The sequence below is a fragment of the Erythrolamprus reginae genome, chromosome 5 (genome assembly GCF_031021105.1).
Source record: "Erythrolamprus reginae isolate rEryReg1 chromosome 5, rEryReg1.hap1, whole genome shotgun sequence".
NCBI lineage: Eukaryota > Metazoa > Chordata > Lepidosauria > Squamata > Dipsadidae > Erythrolamprus > Erythrolamprus reginae.
This window is the reverse complement of record NC_091954.1, coordinates 51,526,364-51,548,015: the sequence shown is the minus strand read 5'-3', so window position 1 is coordinate 51,548,015 and position 21,652 is coordinate 51,526,364. Positions and strand designations below refer to the sequence as shown.

At 39.9% G+C, this 21,652-nt stretch overlaps 1 protein-coding gene across 1 annotated transcript in view; it reads left to right on the top strand.

The window, feature by feature from the left end:
* Nucleotides 1-21,652, top strand: part of PLPP4 (phospholipid phosphatase 4) — a 157,661-nt gene that overhangs the window by 70,671 nt on the left and 65,338 nt on the right. The window contains exon 5 of the mRNA XM_070753999.1: nt 766-890. Within this exon, the coding sequence (XP_070610100.1) occupies nt 766-890 (125 nt within the window). The remainder of the gene's footprint in view (nt 1-765; nt 891-21,652) is intronic.

The following is a 21,652-nucleotide window of genomic DNA, read 5'->3' as shown; positions in this document are numbered from 1 at the left end:
CCAAAATATCCTGAAAGACATTTGGTTGCTTTTCATCATTATTGCTAGTGTCATAGTACATATACTTGTAAAGTTGGACAAAGTAATGAGTGATTAAATGAAATAAAAATAATGCTTTGTAGATTGCTTAGATATCTAGAAAATACTATATAGCTTCAGATTGCATCACTTTGGAGCACCCAGGTACACAAGGTATAACCTGTCTACAATACCTTAAAGAGTATTGTAATGAGAATTTTTTTAAAAAACATATACAGGATTTTCTCCCTGTATGTAGGGAGCAGAACAGGAAATTCCACACAGGTGTTTAGGTTAAAGTAGCTTCCCTTGTGCTTTGCTTGGAGAAATGAAATCTTGTATGGGAAACTGTAGAAGAAATTAATTTTAATTTTCTGCTCTCATAAACCCAGCTCGGTTGAAATAGGTTCATTGTGTGATACCAGTATGAATTTTCTGTTTTCTTCACCTTTTACAAGTGCTTCGTGTGGTCTTTTCCAAGAGATTGAGAAAGCCAATTAAGTTTTGAAAATGGTCTTCTTATATAAGCCCCTTGGTTTAACTCTAGGCGGTTAGAACTCTTAACTGCTTTCCTGGTCACAATGTTTTGGATGAAAATAACTAATTAATTTTGTACTCTGTGGTAAGCGGGGGCGGGGGGGGGGAGAGAGCTTCCCCAGCAGAAACAGTCAGCTCAGTATAATGATCATTTGGAGGCTTTACTAATGACTGCTCTTCCATATCAAATGTTCCTCGGGTTTTTTGCAGACCACGTCCTGATTTCTTTTACCGCTGCTTTCCGGATGGAATAATGAACTCTGAAATGCACTGCACGGGTGATGCAAACGTTGTGTCAGAAGGGAGGAAAAGCTTTCCCAGCATCCACTCCTCCTGTAAGTATTTTTTTTCAGATGTTCTTCTTTGCCATGATTTTTTCTGCTTCCAAAAGGATATACAGTGGTCCCTTGATTTTCGCAGGTTCGAACTTCGCGAAAAGTCTATAAGACGGTTTTTCAAAAATATTAATTAAAAAATACTACACGGGTTGTTTCCCTATACCACGGTTTTTCCCACCTGATGATGTCATATGTCATCGCCAAACTTTTGTCTGCTTTTAATAAATATTTTTTTAATAAACTTTAATAAATAAACATGGTGAGTAATAATCTAAATGGTTGCTAATGGAATGGAAAATTGCAATTTAGGGGTTTAAAGTGTTAAAGGGAGGTTTGTGATACTGTTCATAGCCAAAAATAGTGTATTTACTTCCGCATCTCTACTTCGCGGAAATTCGACTTTCGCGGGCGGTCTCGGAATGCATCCCCCGTGAAAAGCGAGGGAACACTGTACATAGGAAAGAGAAGACAGGTGGGAGATAGACAGAGAGACTGTCACTAAACTGAACGTTGGAAACACTGGGTAGGGCAATAGCACAGATTGGAAGGGCTTAAACCAATGTGGGGCCTATGCTCCTCAAGGCGGCAATTTGATCTTTAATAGGGGCAATTGGAGCCTTGCTTAAACCAAGTTAATGGCTTTTCAGGCTTCCTCTGCATGTGTAGAGTTTACTTTTTGAATAGTAAGAATTATATGTCATGGGGGGATTTTAGAGATGCTTGGGTGGGGCATGGCCAAAAAAAAGGTTGGGAACTACTGGCTTAAATTTTTCTAACTCTTTGCTGGATATGATTCTGGAGCTGTTTTTAAAAGTAAGTTAAGCTCAGAAAAGTCAAAGGATATTTGAAGGAGAAAAGAAAAAGCATCCGTTATAGGCCACAAATCTGTTCCCTGATTTAGAGGAAAAGTTGAAATATTGTGAATCATATGCAGGTCTGGATCAGAAATAACAAACTCAGAACTGGTTCTGTTGCTGGGGACTTTACATTTTTAGTGTTGGATGAAACAAATATGCATCCTGAGGGACCTATTAGACGTAATAGTTCTCTGTGGAAGAACAGGTACCAGCCATGGTGAAGAGGCACATATTTTCACACATATTCATCTAGTGTGCTAATTGTACCTATTTCCAGATCAGAAAACCCTTCAGATGATTGGTACAGGTAATCCTTGACTTACAACAATTTCATTTAGTGACTGTTCAAATTTACAAGGGCTCTAAAAAAAAGTGACTAATGCCCATTTTTCACAATTGCCTTGATTCACTTAGCAACTCTGACAAGAAAGATGGTAAAATGGGACGCTGAAATGTTTATCTAGCCCTTGTTTAATATCATTTTTGTTATTAAGTCTTTTTAAATCGCTAAACATTGTTGGTCAGTTGCAATGTATCCCAGGTTGTGTAGGACTTTTATTATAAGGGCACACTTTCTCAGAATTCCTCCCCATTCCAAAGAATCTGCCCTTGCAGAGGAATTTAATTAGATAATTTGAAAAGTACTTTCAGTTTAATTTCACTTGATTTGAATGTTTTTATTTGAAATCATAAAATATGTGTCAAAGATATAGTCATTGCTGTTCTTGATGGGGAAAGAAATATGTAAGAACTTCAGTAATATATGTATATTATTCTGTTTCTAAATGTATCTATGCATATACAGTTACAGTGTATATATGTGTGTGTATTTATATATGTAACCACACACACACACAATAACGCCGTAGGCAAATGCCTAGGTTATGTATACTGTATATGACAAAATATAAACTGAACAAACACAAATGAGCATTGGTACTGCAGGTGTGATGCCTTACAGCTTTTTTGAAAAGTCAGTTTTCTAAGTGTATTGCATATAAATGAGTAATAATCCACTTTTTAGAACGAAGTAAAACAGGATCACTGTTGTTGAGATGGCTGCTATCCAGATTTACCAAAGGTTCTGTGTAAATTCCTTTAAATTCTCGGAACAAGTTGTCTCTCTTTGCCACTGTCCACTTTGTTCTGATTTTCCCCACCAACAAACTATTGGCAGATTAACAACAACAGCAAAAAAAAATCACTGTCATACACGATCGTATAAAACTGAGTCTGATTTTTCTTTTTGCAGTTCTAAATGCACATATGAGACAATAAGTAAGATAATAGAATCTCTTTTTAGTGAATAAGATTGCTTTGCAAGGGTTGAGTTATATGTTGTGTACATGTGTGTGTGTGTACAGAGATTTATATAGATGTAGATGATATGAATATGGATATAGATATGGATATAGATATAAATGTAGATGTAGATGTAGACATAGATGTAGACGTAGACATAAACATAGATATAAATATAGATATATAACTATAGGGCTACCTTTGAAGAGTGTTTGGAAACTTCAAATCGTCCAAAATGCAGCCATGCGAGCGGTTATGAGCCTTCCAAGGCATGTCCATATCTCACCATCATTCTGCGGACTGCATTGGCTGCTGATTGGTTTCTAGACACAATTAAAAGTGTTAGTTATGACCTATAAAGCCCTACATGGCATCGGACCAGATTACCTCTGAGACTGCCTTCTGCCACACGAATCCCAGCGTCAGGTCAGGTCTCACAGAGTTGGTCTCCTCAGGGTCCCATCAGCCAGACAATGTTGGCTGGCGGGACCTAGGAGAAGAGCCTTCTCTGTGGAGGGGCTGGCCCTCTGGAATCAGCTCCCCCTGGAGATTTGCACTGCCCACCCCCTCCTTGCCTTCCAAAAAAGTTTAAAGACTCATCTTTGTCACCAAGCCTGGGGTCATTAAATCTTTCCCCCTGACCATGAGTGTTTTTAGTGTGCTTAATCGAGTGAATGATAATGTTTTAAAGTGTTTTAATGTTTTAATGTGTTTTAGGATTTTTGAGGGTTTTTAAATAATATTAATTAGATTAGATGTATTACTATGATTTTTATATATGTTGTGAACCACCCCGAGTCCTCAGAGAAATCAAATCAAATCAAATCATCAATAAAGATATAGATATAGAGATAGATAGAGATAGAGATAGAGATAGATAGATAGAGATAGATAGATAGATAGATAGATAGATAGATAGATAGATAGATAGATATAGATATAGATATAGATATAGATATAGATACAGTGATCCCCCGTTTATTGCGTCCCCAACCATTGCGAACAGGGTACTTCGCTATTTTTCAACCCGGAAGTCAAAATACCATCTACGCATGCGTGCCCGTGGGCACGCATGCGTAGATGGCAACCGGGAGATCAGCTGCTGGGCGGCTTCCCTGAGTCTTCCCCCTCTTGCTGGCATCAGCGAGGAGTTTCCCCACCGCCCACGCAAACTCCTCGCTGCCGCCCGCCCTTCGCCCGCCCACGCCGTTCATTCTCGGCGCTTTCGAGCTGAGTCCGGGAGCGAATTCGCTCCCGGACTCAGCTCGAAAGCGCCGAGAACGAACGGCAAGGAACGGCTTGTCCACGCCGTTCGTTCTCGCCGCTTTCGAGCTGAATCCGGGAGCAAATTCGCTCCCGGATTCAGCTCGAAAGCGGCGAGAATGAACGGCGTGGAAAAGCCGTTCCTTGCCGTTCGTTCTCGCCGCTTTCGAGCTGAATCCGGGAGCAAATTCGCTCCCGGATTCAGCTCGAAAGCGGCGAGAATGAACGGCGTGGAAAAGCCGTTCCTTGCCGTTCATTCTCGCCGCTTTCGAGCTGAATCCGGGAGCAAATTCGCTCCCGGATTCAGCTCGAAAGCGGCGAGAATGAACGGCGTGGAAAAGCCGTTCCTTGCCGTTCGTTCTCGGCGCTTTCGAGCTGAGTCCGGGAGCGAATTCGCTCCCGGATTCAGCTCGAAAGCGGCGAGAGCCAGCGCCCCCCGGACCCCCAACCCGGGTTTGGGGGGCTGCTAGGAAGCCCTCCATGCCGGCGGCAAACAGCCGCGCCGCCCCCAATCTTCGGCTCCTCGCTAGCGCTGTGGGAGTAAAAACACCATCTGCACATGCGCAGATGGTGTTTTTACTTCCGCAGCGCTACTTCGCGAAAACCCGCTCGTTGCGGGGGGTCCTGGAACGGAACCCTCGCAACGAGCGGGGGATCACTGTATAGATATAGATATAGATATAGATATAGATTAGATATAGATATAGAAATAGATATACAGTGATCCCCCGGTTATTGCGTCCCCAACCATTGCGAACAGGGTAATTTGTGAATTTTGAACCCGGAAGTCAAAATACCATCTACGCATGCGTGCCCTTTTTTCTATGGGCACGCATGCGTAGATGGCGCCTGGCAGATCAGCTGCTGGGCGGCTTCCCTGGGTCTTCCCCCTCTTGCTGGCATCAGCGAGGAGTTTCCCCACCGCCCACGCAAACTCCTCGCTGCCGCTCGCCCGCCCTTCGCCCGCCCACGCCGTTCGCTCCCCCTCTTGCTGGCGGGAGGGCGAGAAGCCCTCCCCAGCACCCGCTCGCCCGCCCTTCGCCGCTCGCCCGCCCTTCGCCCTGGCCGCTTCTTCCCAGCGGAGAAATTCCAGCCCCCACCTGGTCCCGCCCGATCCTCCTCCCTGAGGCAGCTCGCCCTCCCATGGCTGCTTCCTCCACCCTCCATCGCAAGCCCTCGCCACCGCAGCCAACGCGCGCTGCGATCTTCAAGCCCGACTCCTTTCAGCCCAGCATCCCGGGCCAAGCAGCTGCCTTCCGTGACTGAGCCTGGCTGGCCCGGAAGATCGTAGCGCGCGTTGGCTGCAGCGGTGAGGGAAGCCAAGCCGGCAGCAATGTCGCCGCCGCTGCAGCCAACGCGCACTACGATCTTCCGGGCCAGCCAGGCTCAGCGGATCAAGCCCGGCTCCTCTCGGCCCAGCATCCCGGGCCAAGCGGCTGCCTTCTGTCACTGAGCCTGGCTCGCCCGGAAGATCGTAGCGCACGTTGGCTGCGCTGGCGAGGGAAGCCAAGCAGGCGCGCCGTTCTCCGCTGACTCCTAAAGCGGGGAAGTTCGCCAGGAGTCAGCGGAGAACGGCGCAACTGTTTTAAAACGATCGGAGCTTTCCAATGAGTCCCGAAGACAAACGGCAAACTTCCGCGTTTGTCTTCGGGACTCATTGGAAAGCCGCGCGGGTGTTTTAAAACATCCCCGCCGACATGGGGGGCTTGCTAGCACCCCCCAAACCTGGGTTGGGGGTTCGGGGGGGTGCTAGCGAGCCCCCCATGTCGGCGGCCGCGCCGCCCCCCAATCTTCGGCTCCTCGCTAGCGCTGCGGAAGTTAAAAACACCATCTGCACATGCGCAGATGGTGTTTTTACTTCCGCAGCGCTACTTCGCGAAAACCCGCTCGTTGCGGGGGGTCCTGGAACGGAACCCTCGCAACGAGCGGGGGATCACTGTATAGATATACATAGAAGTGCAGAAGTAAACTCTCTGAATTATACTATGACAAGATGTAAAAGCACAATGTGATGCTATCCTAGGGCCGGGATGGTGAACTTATAGCACTTGTGCCACAGGTGGCACGCGGAGTCATATCAGAGGGCACGCAAGAAGTTTGCCTATGTCAGCCCCAGCTTCATGCATGTGCTGGCCAGCTGCTTTTCAGCTTTGGGAAAGGCCGTTTCACCCTCCGGACACTTCAGGGACATTTCCCTGAAACCCTGGAGTGCAATAAACCCACCCAACGGACAAACTGGAAGTTTGGAAAATGCACTTCCAGTTTGCGGTTGTGCTGTTTTTTGCACTCCGGAGGGATGTGCATGAACCCTCTGAAGTGCAAAACCCAGCACAATGGTTTTTCAAAACTTCCGGTTTGCCTCTTTTTTCACATCCCATGCTTCAGTAAAGCTTGTGCTCATGCGCAGGGGTGGGGTGGATTGTGCACATGCGCAGGGCAGTGTAGGTGTGTGTGTGCATGGGGGAAGGGGAGAGGGAGGTTAGGGATGTGGGCATATGGATGCATGCGAGCACACACACACACACCCTTTTGGCACTGTCCTAGGGAGCCCTATTTGAAAATCCTCTTTACATTAAACTAGAGATTTGGAGAAAGTACATTGAAAGGGTAGTTCTCCTTGCTCTGTTCTGGATATTAAGCAATGACCTTTCTTCTTACTGGACTTGCTCAAGTTCAACAATGATTTTCCATTGCTGTTAATGAGATCAGGTAGGTAGCAAAATCGGAGGGGTTGTGCCCTCTGCTTTAGGAGGAGAAAATTGACATAATTCCTGATCATGTCAATCATCTGGGCCAATTTAAAAGAGCATGAGACTCCTCAAAACTGCACAGTTGCACTTTTTTTTACATCCAAAGACAACCATGGATTGTACCTCCCCCTCAGTTAAAGAATACTATATCTTCTGTACAATATTTTTAAATATTTAATATTTTTTTTAAACGGTTTGTTGTTTTTTTCCTTTTTTCCCTTGCTTTAGGAAATGCGGTAGAAAAATCTAGTTAGTTGTCTCACAAAGGAATAAAAGTTGCTATCATTCATAATCCATTTCTTAAACAAGTTAAAACAGCCGGCTGCAGTTTTAATCTTGGTTACTGTTTTCTCAAGTTGGAACATAGGAAGCACTTAACATGTAACAAACCACATGTAATAGTACTATCAAGGAAACTTTTCAGAAGAGGAACTTTTGTGCATTAGTTGTTAATTAAGTAGCTGCATTTTCTAGTTAATGTTTGGTAATATGTTTGATACATTTTCATGAAATAGTGCATTCTATTTAACTCCTTTTTTCTGCTCAAGTTATCCCAAATATTATACATTGTCAATATAGGGTAGTTGTTCCAATCAATTAATAGTTTGATTGTCCACTTATACATCTTCACCTGGCAGAATCATTTTCTTCTTCTTTTTGTTGAGTGAGAGACACATCTATCTATTAATTGAATACAGATGATTATAGAATTACTCCATTCCCTTCTCTTCTTTACATCTTGGAGAAGGTAGTAAGTAATTCCTGCCTAAATTTTCTTTAGGAACAAAAAACTTTCTTCTTAAACAGTTGATACAGATTTATAGTCCAGCTATTTTTTGATATTTTCAGACATACATTACCCAAACTTCTTGAAAACTTGTATTCTTCTTCCATTTTATTAATGAGAATTGTGCTAGCTTACTGTCTAATAAACCACACACCTTCTGATCAACCAAATGGTAAATGGGCTACAGGATGAAGAACTGCAATAAATCACGCCATTTATTCTTGGCACCAATTCACAGTAATATTTTTCCTGGGCTAATTATGACAGTGTTAAACTGCACTCTGTTTTATTTTGTCAGCCTGTCCCTGTCTCTGCCGTTTCTGTATTTTTATACCTTCTTTTTTAATACTGCTCAAATGAGCAGGAAGACAATTAGCAGACTACACATGAAATAAAGCAGCAAACAACAGCTGACAAAAGTATGCAAAACATGACAAAAGACATAATTTTATACTGTCAATCACTTCACAGTTGCTGGTATCAGTCCTGTTGGCTGTAAAAAATTATGTTTAGGAATTTAAAAAAGTGTTTCAAAATGAATATGGTTGCCTCACTAATTCTTTCTCCTCCCAACCACCTGGTAAAATATGTTAAACAAGCTTTTTGTGGTTGAGAGTGGATGTAAATTTGATCTCCTAATCCCTGTTTACCTATTATAGCACTTCTGGATCTTTGATGTCCAGCATTTACTAATGCAATTTTTTAATCTCTAGATTTCTCTTGTAGGTGCCTGTGAATTGAATAGCATAGAAGTTCTATGGTCTACTGGCATTTATCCTCCACCATATATATATTATTTTCATGTTTCAGATTGCTGCCCATCAGCTTCATTATATCTGTTATTACTTATGAGCAATATCTCACTAAAATCAATACACATTTTATGTAGCTGCTAGGAGTAAATTGTTGTGGAAAAACCTCTAAGCCATAATAAATTAGACTTGTTTGGATATGTAAAACATCCTGCCATAGTTCCTTATATGGAACCTCATATATATATTACACACACACACACACACACACACACACACACATATATGTTAAATGTTTTTAGCTGGAATTTTAAAATTAAGGGAGACTAGGATGGTCCCATTTCGGCCTTGTTCTGGCCTCATCAGCTAGCCACACCCTTTCCTTTACTGGGATTCGATCTGGTGAACTCTGCCTTGTAAAGCAGAGAACTAGCAGTTAGAGCTATCAGATCAGAACCCTTCCAGCTCTGTACATATATATAAAAGCACTTCATTTTGGATTCCACAATACTTATCTTCTCATATTAACTTAAAAAAATTAAGTTTTCAGAGTCTTCAGAGAGGGGCGGAATACAAATCTAAATAATAATAACGACAACAACAACAACAACAACAACAACAATAATAATAATAATAATAATAATAATAATAATATTTTTAAAATCAGCAGTGTGCTGCTGTCTGATTTGTTTAATAAACCATTTATATGGCTCAGGTCATGTGGCTCTAGACAAGGGGGAAAAATCATAATCAATCCCATACAAATTAATATATTATTAAAACAATAAAATGGTGATCAGAACCAATATTCTTTTAAACTAATCAACTGGATAGTTGGAACAACCTGATTCTAAGGCCCAAGCTAGGTATAATTGCTCAGCAATATTCTGGTGTGAAAGTAGATTCCAAAGGGCAGGGGCCACCACAGAGAAGCCATTCTTCCTGGGCTGACATTGCTTCCCTGAAGGGACCCAGGATGTGTCCTCTTTATTGCATCCAGATACCGAACTGACATACGTAATGCAGTATGATATTGTGCAAAAGCCCCTCTCCCCAACCTCCCCTTCCTAAGTCAGAGCTGTGATCTGCTTTTCAGGCTAATTAAACAAAAGGAAAATATTTTTTTCTTAACGTCCATCACTGCAAAAGATGATGTTCCTTGGCCACATTTATCTGGGGATGCATCAAGCAAAGGCAGGCAATGTGAATTGCAAATGTGGATATGTCAGGGTTCCAGGTAACATCCACATTTAAATCAGAGTTCAAGTCAAGGCATTGCTTAAAATTCCAATTTATTTCCATAGCCATCCTGGCACCTCCACAGGGAACCTGAATATGAGCTTCCCACCCAGTTAAAAAATCATATGCCTTGCTCCCCACCCGCAAATTTGTCACCTTGCCCATTCAGGTTTGCCAGCATAGCAATGTGGCAACTCCTCCTTCCACAGTGGATATTTATTTATTTATTTATTTATTTATTTATTTATTTATTTATTTATTTATTTATTTATTATTTACTTACTTACTTACTTACTTACTTACTTACTTACTTACTTACTTACTTACTTACCGCCCTTCTCAATCGACTCAGGGCAGCGTACAACTTAAGAAATACAGTAAAATACAGATGTATAGAAATCTGATATTAAAAATTACTATGAAAAAATTTAAAAAATTTAAATACCCCATTCATCCCAACACAAGTATCCACATTCGCCTAATCAATCACTCATGGTTACAGCTGGACTTGATCTCAATACTCATGATCCCCATGCACACTGGTAAAGATGGGACTTTGTGAAAGACCAGGATGGAGGGGGTGGTACGTATCTCCAGAGGGAGTTCATTCCAAAGGGCTGGGAGCGCCACAGAGAAGGCTTTTCCCCTAGATCCCTCCAGACAACATTGTCTGGCCGACAGGACCTGGAGAAGGACGAGTCTGTGGGACCTAACTGGTTACGGGGGTACACGAGGCAGAAAGTGTTCCCTTAGGAACATGTGATGGCCTTGAACTTCTCGAAAGAAATGCACGGGCAGCATTTCTGGCTGCCTGAAATTGCACCTGGGGCCAGGAGGAACTTGGCTCTGTTCTGCTCGTGTGAGCAGCTGCGATCCCGCGAGGTATCACGGGATTGCTTTTGAGGTGTCGCACTTTTGCGCATAGCCTTTCCCAGCCAGGGGCGTTCCTGGGCGAGTCCTATAAAGAGGGCCATGCCCAGGCTTCCTCCCTCTTGCCCCCCCCCCGGCTCCAGAAGAAGTGGACACCCTCCCTCCATCCCTATCTTACAGTGTGCCTTGAAGGGGTCGCTCAGTGGGGGCAAATAGGAATTTTTGGCAGTGTCAGCATTTTCGCGGTGACCATTTTTTCGACTATTCCACACTGGGGAGTGAGGATGGACTGGTTAGGGGGTGTAACACAGTTTGTCACAATTCGATAATTGGCTTCTCTTTGGTCGCTGGGGTTTGGCAGGTTAGGGGTGGAAAATGGGCAGTGGTACCAACTGTGTGTTCTCTTTTAGGGCATCTTTTGGAAGATGATGGACAATTTCTAGCCAGGAGCTCCAGGTACCATGCAGCCGGGGCAATTGGAGAGGGAATGCCTTTGGGACTCACCTATCCAAATAACCGGAAGGAGATTGGACGGTGAACCCTCCCACAGGCATGGGCAGGAACCGGGTGAAGGCATGGCACCTTCACCTTGTTCAGCAAGGAGCTATGCCCATAGTTGCCAAGGAAGGTTATTCATGAATTATTTCCGCCCCAAATTTTTAGTGGCCTCTGCAGGTCTTGGTTATTGGTCTATAATCAGTTAATGTTCATTTAATTTTAATAAAGTGACCCATTAAAACCCTGAGCAGGGGGGTGGACTAGACGTTCCCTTCCAGCTCTATTCTGATTGATTGATTGATTGATTGATTGGGTTTTAAATTAGCCAAGGACAACATGAAAGTAATATGTGAATGATACATTCTTATATGATATTAACTGAAAATAACTATGAAAGGATTTCTGTGGTTTGTTGCAAGAACGGTCAAGTAGAAATGATTGAGCTTACCCAAAATAAGGCAGAATTTATCAGACTTCTGATTTACTGGTACACGTTAACATGCTTAATGTTTTGTGATGTCATTAAGGCTCTAATCCTGTACTCATTTACTTTATAATGATAACTGTATTGAACTTGCTTTTGTTATAGGGTATGCTGTTAGGGCTGTTCAAAATATGATGAGATGTGGTATTAAAGCTGAGGCATTGCAAATTGAGATTGATTTCATGCCAACAAAATATTGGTAATGGAGTTAACTATTTAATTCTCTGCCTCACTGTCTGGTTTCTTATATCTGATTTAAATTAAATAAGACACTCACAATAAATTGGCAGCCTTTCAGTGTTCTTTAGCAAAATAATTAAATGATCTCTTCCCCAAAGTCTGGTGTCAGGTCCAAGTAATCAATGACATTTTCTCAATGCCAGACCAGGAACATTTTCCCCCCCATAGCAGTGGTGTGAGGCTTGAATTCTGTTAGGTAATTTATCTTCAAAAATGTCTTGCCCTTTGAATATTTACTAAAGCACTTCTATTGGACAAAAGTTCCTTGATAAATATAATCTTGCTTTAAACATTGGAAGGAGCAAAGAATGGTATGGGAAACACAACAGCATGAGCACACAACAGATTTAAATTTAATATTAACCGCTCTAAACTTGACTGTAAAAAATATGTCTTCAGTAACCGAGTTGTGGAAGCATGGAACTCATTACCGGACTCCATAGTGTCATCCCCAAACCCCCAACACTTTACCCTTAGATTATCTACGGTTGACCTATCCAGATTCCTAAGAGGTCAATAGGGGGCGAGTACAAGTGCACTAGAGTGCCTTCCGTCCCCTGTCCTATTGCTCTCCTATATCTCCTATTTCTTTCTTCTATTCCTATATCTCTTCTTCTATCCTTTCATTGATATGTTCTATTACTATATCTTCTTTTCTATTCTTTCATAGATATATTTTACTATGAGCATATCCTCTATAACTTTCATCATGTATTTTACTATGTGTATATATATATACCCACTAAAACTCTCATTGTGTATTGGAATAAGTAAGTAAGTAAGTAAGTAAGTAAGTAAGTAAGTAAGTAAGTAAGTAAGTAAGTAAGTAAGTAAGTAAGTAAGTAAGTAAGTAAGTAAACAAACAAACAAACAAACAAACAAACAAACAAACAAACTCTTCTAAAGAGGTTTGGGGGTTGTTGTTTTTTGGAAGCCAAATCATCCAACCAGATGTCCATTAATAAAAGATTGGAAATTAAATCAAAACAGCTATTTTTCTTAACTTTATCCTGCTCTTTGTTACCCTAAATAGATTACTGTTCTGAGCAATTGAAGAACAATTTGTCAGTGCATCGTTTTTTTGGAATTTCCTACTAGTAATGAATGCATTATTTCAAGCACCAGCTGCTACTTGTGAGAGTTGCAAAAACAACATTTATTTCAAAAAGAAAGAGTAGAAGGTGACCTAAAACTACATTTAGTTCTTTTAGTCCACACTTTAATCCTATTTTTTTCTGAATAACATCCAATTAAACAGCCTTGTAATTGTGAATACTAGGATAATTGCTTTCTTATAACTGTTTAAGGTGCTGAAGAATATGAGCAGTTTAAGCTTTCACTGCAAACCACTTTAATGTTTTTAAAATGAGATGCAATGTAGAAATATTTTAACAAAGTGAATGTGTGACAATAAAGAAAAAGACTGCCAAATTATTAATAATCAAGACACATTGCATTTACTTGTAAGTGCTACCTGGTTGATTCACAATTTCTATATACTGTACATTGAAAGTGCTACTGATTTTTTCCTATACCCATTTGCATTTTCTGTGAAAGCTTAGAGCCTTTTCCATTGAAAGAAAGGAGAAATGGTCATGCTTTTTAGACACAGGGCACTGACTGACACTTATTTGCAAAACCAAAAATCATTTTGAAAGCCACAGCACATCCTGCAATAACCCTGGCTGAGCAGAGTAATCCATGATGCAACATTTTATTACAGGCCCCCATGTACTATAGTTAAAAATAATTGCTATCCTTACCCTCCATTAATCTGTTTAATTCTCTTTTCAAGATATCAAAGCCAAAGGCCTTATTCACATTTGAATTCATCCCATTTTATTTGTTTGCACCCATTAATAATATATGACACAGCCTTCTTGGTGTTACGGATACTTTCATTTCTGGATATCTTGCAGCTATTTTAGATTATAAGATCTGAGATCCCAGTAGGGGATTTGATCATACAATCTCAAGAGAAGCCTGTGTGATATGTTTGCGAAAATGGATTGGACAGATGACGAAATTTAACTTTGCTTTCATTTACAGAAGGAGAATGAGAAAAAATTCACCAGGTAGAGACATGCATAGATTCTACCTGAAACTGAGAAACATTCACTGCTGCTGGCCTCAAAGAAATTGACTGGCTGAATTAGTGAAGATATTCAAATAGTATACACAATGCATTTCCCAAACCTTCTTAATTAACTTCTGTCATTTTAAAACACGCTAACAGTAATTTGAGTTTCTCTGCTGCTTATCTTTCTATTACAAGTAATCAGAAAGCAACATCCTAGAAAAGTATTGCAATTTTCTCCTGGCTGTAATGTTCTTCTGGCTGGGTTCAGGGTCCATTTGATAAGTGTTAATAAGCCCTTGCAAGTCATTTCTAAACTGATTACATAGTTCATATGTTTGGTGTGCCCCCCCCCCCCATTCCTTCTTTCCTTCTATCCAAGCTATTCTGTTATTTATTGATTTACACATTTAATGTACAACATATTTTTCTGTATTTGCTAAAAATGTTAGTAATGGTGATGGGTATTAACTTTGGGATGAGACAAGAGATAGGGAGTAAATGACAATGTATCCATAGTGATATAATTACACAGGTGCTATGATTAACATGCATACTTGCATCAGATATCATAGTGCAAAAGAGGCAGATATTTGTGTCATGGCATCATCACCTGTGTAGCATTATATATTGATGTCACCATAGTTTGATACACTCCATTAATGATGGCAATTCTAGTTTAAGGCATTGATAGATGATATATAGCCTGTGTAACAAATGAGACCTACAAGAGAATCCCTTTAAAGTTTTGGAAACTAGAAGTCTTAGACTCAGGGCCGCCATCAGGAATTTTGGGGCCCCATACAGCCTAAGTGTCTGCCCCCCCATTTTAAAACTACTTTATTTTGCGACATACCAATTATGTCTTAAATTTACCTTTAAAAAAAATTAAACCCTGCCACTACAACAAGGTACACTTGTTTGACAGATTAATAATATGTTAATAACGCAGAAAATATATTCAAGTGGCATCAACATATTACATACATATAAATAAATAAATAACCAGAACAGTGCAAATACACCAAATTAACAAAATATTATTAATTTTGCCATCAACAATATTAAAAGCAGCAATAAGATGGCACAAAGGATAAAGACAAAACAGTCCTGCATCACACTAGAAAAATATTTGTTTTCACAATAATACCAATAAATAACAGGTAACCAGAAGATAAATTATACGCAATAATGTTTAAAACTATAGTAAACTCCACCATAGGTGTAAAAAGCACAGTGCAAGAAAAAAGAAGAGAAAGAGGAGGGAAGAGCAAAAAACCCTTCCCTCTTCTTCTCATTAACCTCTCCACCTATCTCCTTATAGCATTTTCCAAAGTTTGCAAAATTTTAAAATTGCTTTATAAAAAAGAACATACCCTCATGTATCATCAAATCCACATTATGAAGCAAATGTGCAAAAAATCCAAGATTTTTTCTCATACATGTACCTGCTATTGAATTCCATAACTTAATATATTTAAGCTTTTAAATGTGTAATGTATAATGTCTCTTAACAAATAGCATGTCCATGGCTGTAAGAGCAACATCTTTTTTTCCTCTTTATTCTTTCTTCTTTTCCTAGGATGTTATCATATCTATTAAACATACGGTGAGATATTACTGTTTATGCATTTAATATAATTTAGAATGTGAAATTTAAAATACCAAACTCCCGCTTCAGATCCCACTGCACAAGTCTCAAAATATGATGTGGTTGTTTGTTTTTTGAAAATCCTTAATCCTTAGTTCTACACAGCTTCTCCTTTGCATATTCAAATCTTCCTATTTCCCAGAATGCTTGCTTCTCGAATCCAGGATGGTGTTTGTTCTCAAATCTAAAATGGCGAGATGGCTCCAAAAAACATGTCAACTCCAAAGCAACACATCTTTTCCTCACCCTTAGAAGGGAACAATTTAAAAAAAAACCTAACACCATAATCAAAATGTATACCAAATTAGGTCTGATCCAAACTTCATCTTTAACAGCTATGAAGTTCTTCAGGCAGAATAGAGAAAATTAGGCATTTTTGCTGACTTGTGCTCTTGCCTGCTCCCGATTGTAACAATTTTGCAACTGAATCCAATTAGCTTCCTTAGCACTCTCGCGGCCCCCCCCCTCATTTTTCAATTTGCCCGGGCCCGTGACGCCTGTACCGGTAATACTGCCCTATCGACGGTCCTGCTTAGACTTCAGGGAGAGGCCTGGAAAAATAAAATCTCTCTGCAAAAACATAGTCAATGACTGCAGCAAAGATAAAAGAATTGGTGAGTATATGGGTTCTTTGGAACCTCTCTGGATAAGGAAAAAACAGGAGATCATCCAAATTACTCTGAACGGTTGGTCCTTGCAAGGCATCTGCAAGACAGCGGTCTTTCATGGGGTTGAGTGCGAGGAGATAAAAGATTTAGCCCAGTGGTGGGCTCCTATCGGTGGGCTCCTATTGCATGTGGAGAAGCAAAAAAGCTCGCTGAAATGCGCACACACATGCATCCCCATGCAAGATTTTGCTACCTGCACAGGTGTGGGAAGCAAAATTGCACTCAATGCCACACTTGCACACCAGAACCATGGAGCTGTGCACAATTAACCATACCAGTAGGAGCCCAGCACTGGTTTGGCCATCTTGCTCACAGTTGTAGTGCAGCCTTTTAAAGGACACTAAGTTCACAAGCCTCACTTTCCTATCAACCATCTTAAAACTTAGACCTTTGGACAAATAAGTTTGAAAAGTTGCCCAAGGAGTTTAATTTCAATTCTGAAAAATGAAATTATTAATTATAACTTAGGAAGTTAAAGAAATTGAAATAAACAGCAAAATGTTACATAAGATTTTGATCAAAAACTTGCAGTAGATTAAGAGTCTGGTTTAAATTTGGAATGTTGACTCTTGCTTTAAGATTTGGGAACTAATTGTAAAAAATAAGTAGTGCTTGTGGGTAGTTTTGATTATCTTAGTTCATAAAAAGAGAAGTAACTTTATAATTTAGCCACTAAAGGTGGCTAAAGATTACAACAGGAAAAAAAGTATAAGCCAACTCAAATTTATATGTATTTGAATGAACTAAAGACTGTTAGAAATAAAAAGGAAAAGGACTGAAAATAAAGTTAGTTTATTTGATCAAGGTTAAAATAAGACTTTTATTTGCAAAATTCTAGCAAATCTTTACAGAGTGACACCTAGATTGAAAAGTTGATTTGTAATAGTTAAGGAATTAGATATATGGGTTTTAAAAATATGTCTGTAACCTTATAGGGGAGAGGAAATTACTAAATTTGTATAATAAATAAGCTTGATATATTTATGTATTTATTTTTTTATCACATTCTTTTCTCTTTTTCTTGCACTTTTTATTTTTTATTACTATTCTTTTTGTTTCTTTAAGTTTAGTATTAAACGTCCATAAAATTATATGGAAATTATAATTATTACATGCTTTTTATATCTTTGCTTTCCATTTTCAGAAATTTTTTCTCCAAATTCCATTCACATACCTGAATGGAAAGCCATTACTTGAATAATAATGTAACAATCCCCCACCCACCCCATTGAAACAAGATGCATTTTCTTGCTTGAAAATCACATTGGAAACAACACTTGTGATTTCCATACACAGTAAAGGGCAGTAAATCCCTTAAAATGAATTCTTGCTATATTTCAGTTGTTTTAGTTCTTATTTTTCTTAATCTAATCTTCTAGCCCTGTGATGGCGAACTTAAGGCATGTGTGCCACAGTGGCATACAGAGACATATCGGGGTATTGCCTATGTCAGCTGCAGCCAGCTGATTTTCAGCCTTGGAGAAGGCTGTTTCGCCCTCTGGAGGCTCCAGGTAAGCTTCCCTGAAGCCCTGTAGTGCAAAAAACCACCTAAGAGGCAAACCATGAGTTCAGAAAAACAGACTTCCAGTTGTGCTGTTTTTTGCACTCTGGAGACTTCAGAGAAGCTTTCTGAAGCCCTGGGGTTTAAAAAACAGCTCAATGGGCAAACTGGAAATTCTGAAAAATGACTTCCAGTTTGCCTGCTGTGCTGTTTTTCGCACTCCGGGGCTTCAGGAAGCTTCCCTGAAGCCTCAGAAGTATAAAAACAACACAATGGGCAAATTGGAAGTCCGTTTTTCCAAACTTCTGGTTTGCCCGTTTGGCCATTTTTTTCACCATCCCAGACTTCAGTGAGGCCTGTATGCATGCAGGGGATGGGGGTTGTGTGCATGTGCAGGGGCACACAGGTGGTGCACATGCATGGGGAAGGGAATGGGTGTGGGCATATGTGCGCAAGCTAGCACATGCACTCAAACCATAAAGGTTCGCCATCACTGCTCTTGCCCAATGACTGTCAGAACATTTTTTAATGGATATGTGTATGTATGTGTCAATTCCTTTTCATTGTCTCTCAAACAGCTGATCAAGGAAAATGGAATAGAACCCCACTCCCATGTTGCAAATATTAGTTGAGAGCTTAAAGCCATGCCAGTAGAATAACTTTCAGTAAGGTAGTTGGGGAAAAACCCAAACAACAAAAAATGATCAACCAAGCTTTATAAACAATTATGGCTAGGTTTGTATATTGAACTAAATCAATATATCAGTGTCTTCAAACTTAACGTACCTGAGGAATCTTCAGTATGAAGATTGTGAAGAAAACTCTGAAAAAATCAGTCCAGAATCCATGATAACATTTTCTGTAGTTTGTTTTATTTGAACAAAACATTACAATTAATGTAGGAATAATAATTTAACACAGTTCAAGCTAAATTGTCATGTTGATTTGCATAGAACTCTGATGTTTTAGGGAACACAGTTTTAATACTATGGAGTTAAACCGAAATCAGTTTGGCATAGCTTAATGTGTGAACATGTAATTATTGCTTCGCGGACTAATTAGGAGGCCATTCTGCAAGCTCTTTTCTTATCAATGACAAGACCTTCCACTCTCCAGTTCTCTCAAACAAGCAATACAGTAATAAAGCAATATGAAGGGAACATTGCCTTAATCTACATTGGCTGTGGGAATTATTTTATTTTCTGGAGGTCTTGTAATCTCCTTTTTTCCAATAAATTCTTGCTAAAGAGACTGTGAGGAAAGGAATTACTTTTGGTGTCTGGAAGAGGCCAAGAACCTAACAGCCATATTGTTAGATTTATTAGTCCTTTTCAGTGTTAACCCTGGAAAAATCTAAATTCACAAGGTGAATAGGAAATATGAAGAGTGCCTCCTCCAAGGAGAATTGATCATTTAGTACATTCGACCAGAATGGGGCTATTGAGAGGACCCCATCCCGAAATGAGGGGTATATCTGCTTCTTTAGATATATTTTTCCATGATGTATCTGAGATATGAATGGGGCTACTCCTGACGACCAAACTGTTATAGAGCTTGAATAGTTTCATAAGCGTTGGTTTTACGGAATTAGGATTGACACTGAATATTTCTGGCTTTTATAATTTTTCTAATTTCAGGGAGCCTTCTGAAGTCAGCCATTTAGAAATTGTCTTTGTTGCTAATTAAAAAAGAAGAAGAGGAAGGAAGGAAAATGCTTTATCTATGTTGCTTAGCTGCTTTCAATATTCAAGTAATTGGTTGCTTTTGTCTTGGAGTTTTTAGTTTTGTTTTTCATTTAAGAGGCCTTTCATTCAGTCAGTGTCTACCATTGTCCATGATTCATAGATGGGAATCTTTATCACAAATATCTGGAATAGTTGGTTATTGAGCTAAGACTTTTTGAATGCAAGATGTGTATTTTGCCATGGTGTTATATTTGTTCTTTCATTTCAGTATTGCATACCGAAGGAATAAAACATACAGAGTCTGCATGTGTGCAGTATTATTCAGATGTTAACTGCTGCATCATCCGGTATTGTTCTTTTTCAAAAAGGTGCCAAGTGATGGACAAACCAATTCTTACAGTAATTATGCATTGGCCGCTTTCACTGTTGAAGGCTAGCCAGTGGCAGCATCTGCTTGTCCAGATACTATGGATGTCACACGTGTAACCTATTTCTAATTCTTAACAGGCTTCTATAAGTTCCATGCAGTTTAAAACCTGAAAACAGAGGAAGCTCTTTATAGGAAACTGCTTTCACACAGATGGATTTTAAGTCTTTCTGCAGCCAGCTGTATTACTCTAGGTTTAATTATCACTTGTCAGTTGCTGCTTCTTATGATCCAATTTATCCTGAGAATGTGAAAAGTTAAAAGATTGCCCTTTTAGAACTGGTATGCCACTTTATAATAACACACCAATATATTTGATTCTTTGTTCCTCCCAACAGTGAATGTTAGTCTTAAAATGCAAGTATGGTAGTAGAAAATTCACAAGCAGAATCAAGGCGAAAAGGTTAAATATTTGACAATATTGCAGCCAGTCAAGAGATTACCATACTGCTCCCACTTTCTATGCAGAAGCAGCTTGACAACCAGCCAGAGAGCCAAGAATCTGCATTATCATTGTGGTCCCAGACTTGGCTATGTACAAAAGGGACGGACAAGGAAGGGACAAGATTAGTTTAGCAATCAGTTATAGGGAGGTTGTCAGGTCTGCCTCCTTTCAAACCATAAGAAAGAAAAACCCAGACTCCATAGATTTGGAAAAGAGGTACTTTTACTTGGAATGAACAGATCTAGAAAAAATCCACACGAAAGTTACACATTGAAAGTCACCACAAATCCCTCCCTCGGGGTCCAGCCCCAAAATATCAATCAGCATCTAATATGATGTTATAGGAAAACTCTTCAGCAAATGTTATATGCCACCAGAGGGCCAGGACAGTTGGCCTTGGAAAAGTCTGAACATCTCCATTCAGTTGACTCTCATAGAAACACTTCACACCAGCTCACTTTATTTATTTATTTATTTATTCATTCATTCATTCATTCATTCATTCATTCATTCATTCATTCATTTATTTTTGTCCAATACATAATACACATTGAAGAGAAAGATATGTAATAATATAAGTAAAGAAAAGAATAGAAGATAAGATATAAAAGTATAGGTGAACATATTTGAAAGGAAGAAAAGATAAATGAGATAAGGAGAGACAATTGGACAGGGGATGGAAGGCACACTGGTGCACTTATGCACACCCCTTACTGACCTCTAAGGAACCTGGAGAGGTCAATCGTGGATAGTCTAAGGGAAAAATGTTTGGGGTTGGGGCTGACACTACTGAGTTGGGTAATGAGTTCCACGCTTCGACAATTTGGTTGCTGAAGTCATATTTTTTACAGTCAAGTTTGGAGCGGTTAATATTAAGTTTGAATCTGTTGTGTGCTCTTGTGTTGTTGCGATTGAAGCTGAAATAGTCATTGACAGATAGAATGTTGCAGCATATGATCTTGTGGGCAATACTTAGATCGTGTTTTAGGCGACGTAGTTCTAAGCTTTCTAGATCTAGGATTGATAGTCTGCTTTCGTAGGGTATTCTGTTTCGAGTGGAGGAGTAAAGGGCTCTTCTGGTGAAGTATCTTTGGACATTTTCAAGGATGTTGATGTCCGAGATGTGGTATGGGTTCCAGACAGATGAACTGTATTCAAGGATGGGTCTGGCAAAAGTTTTTTAGGCTCTGGTGAGTAGTGTGATATTGCCAGAGCAGAAGCTGCGTAGGATCTGGTTGACAATTTTAGAAGCCTTTTTGGCTA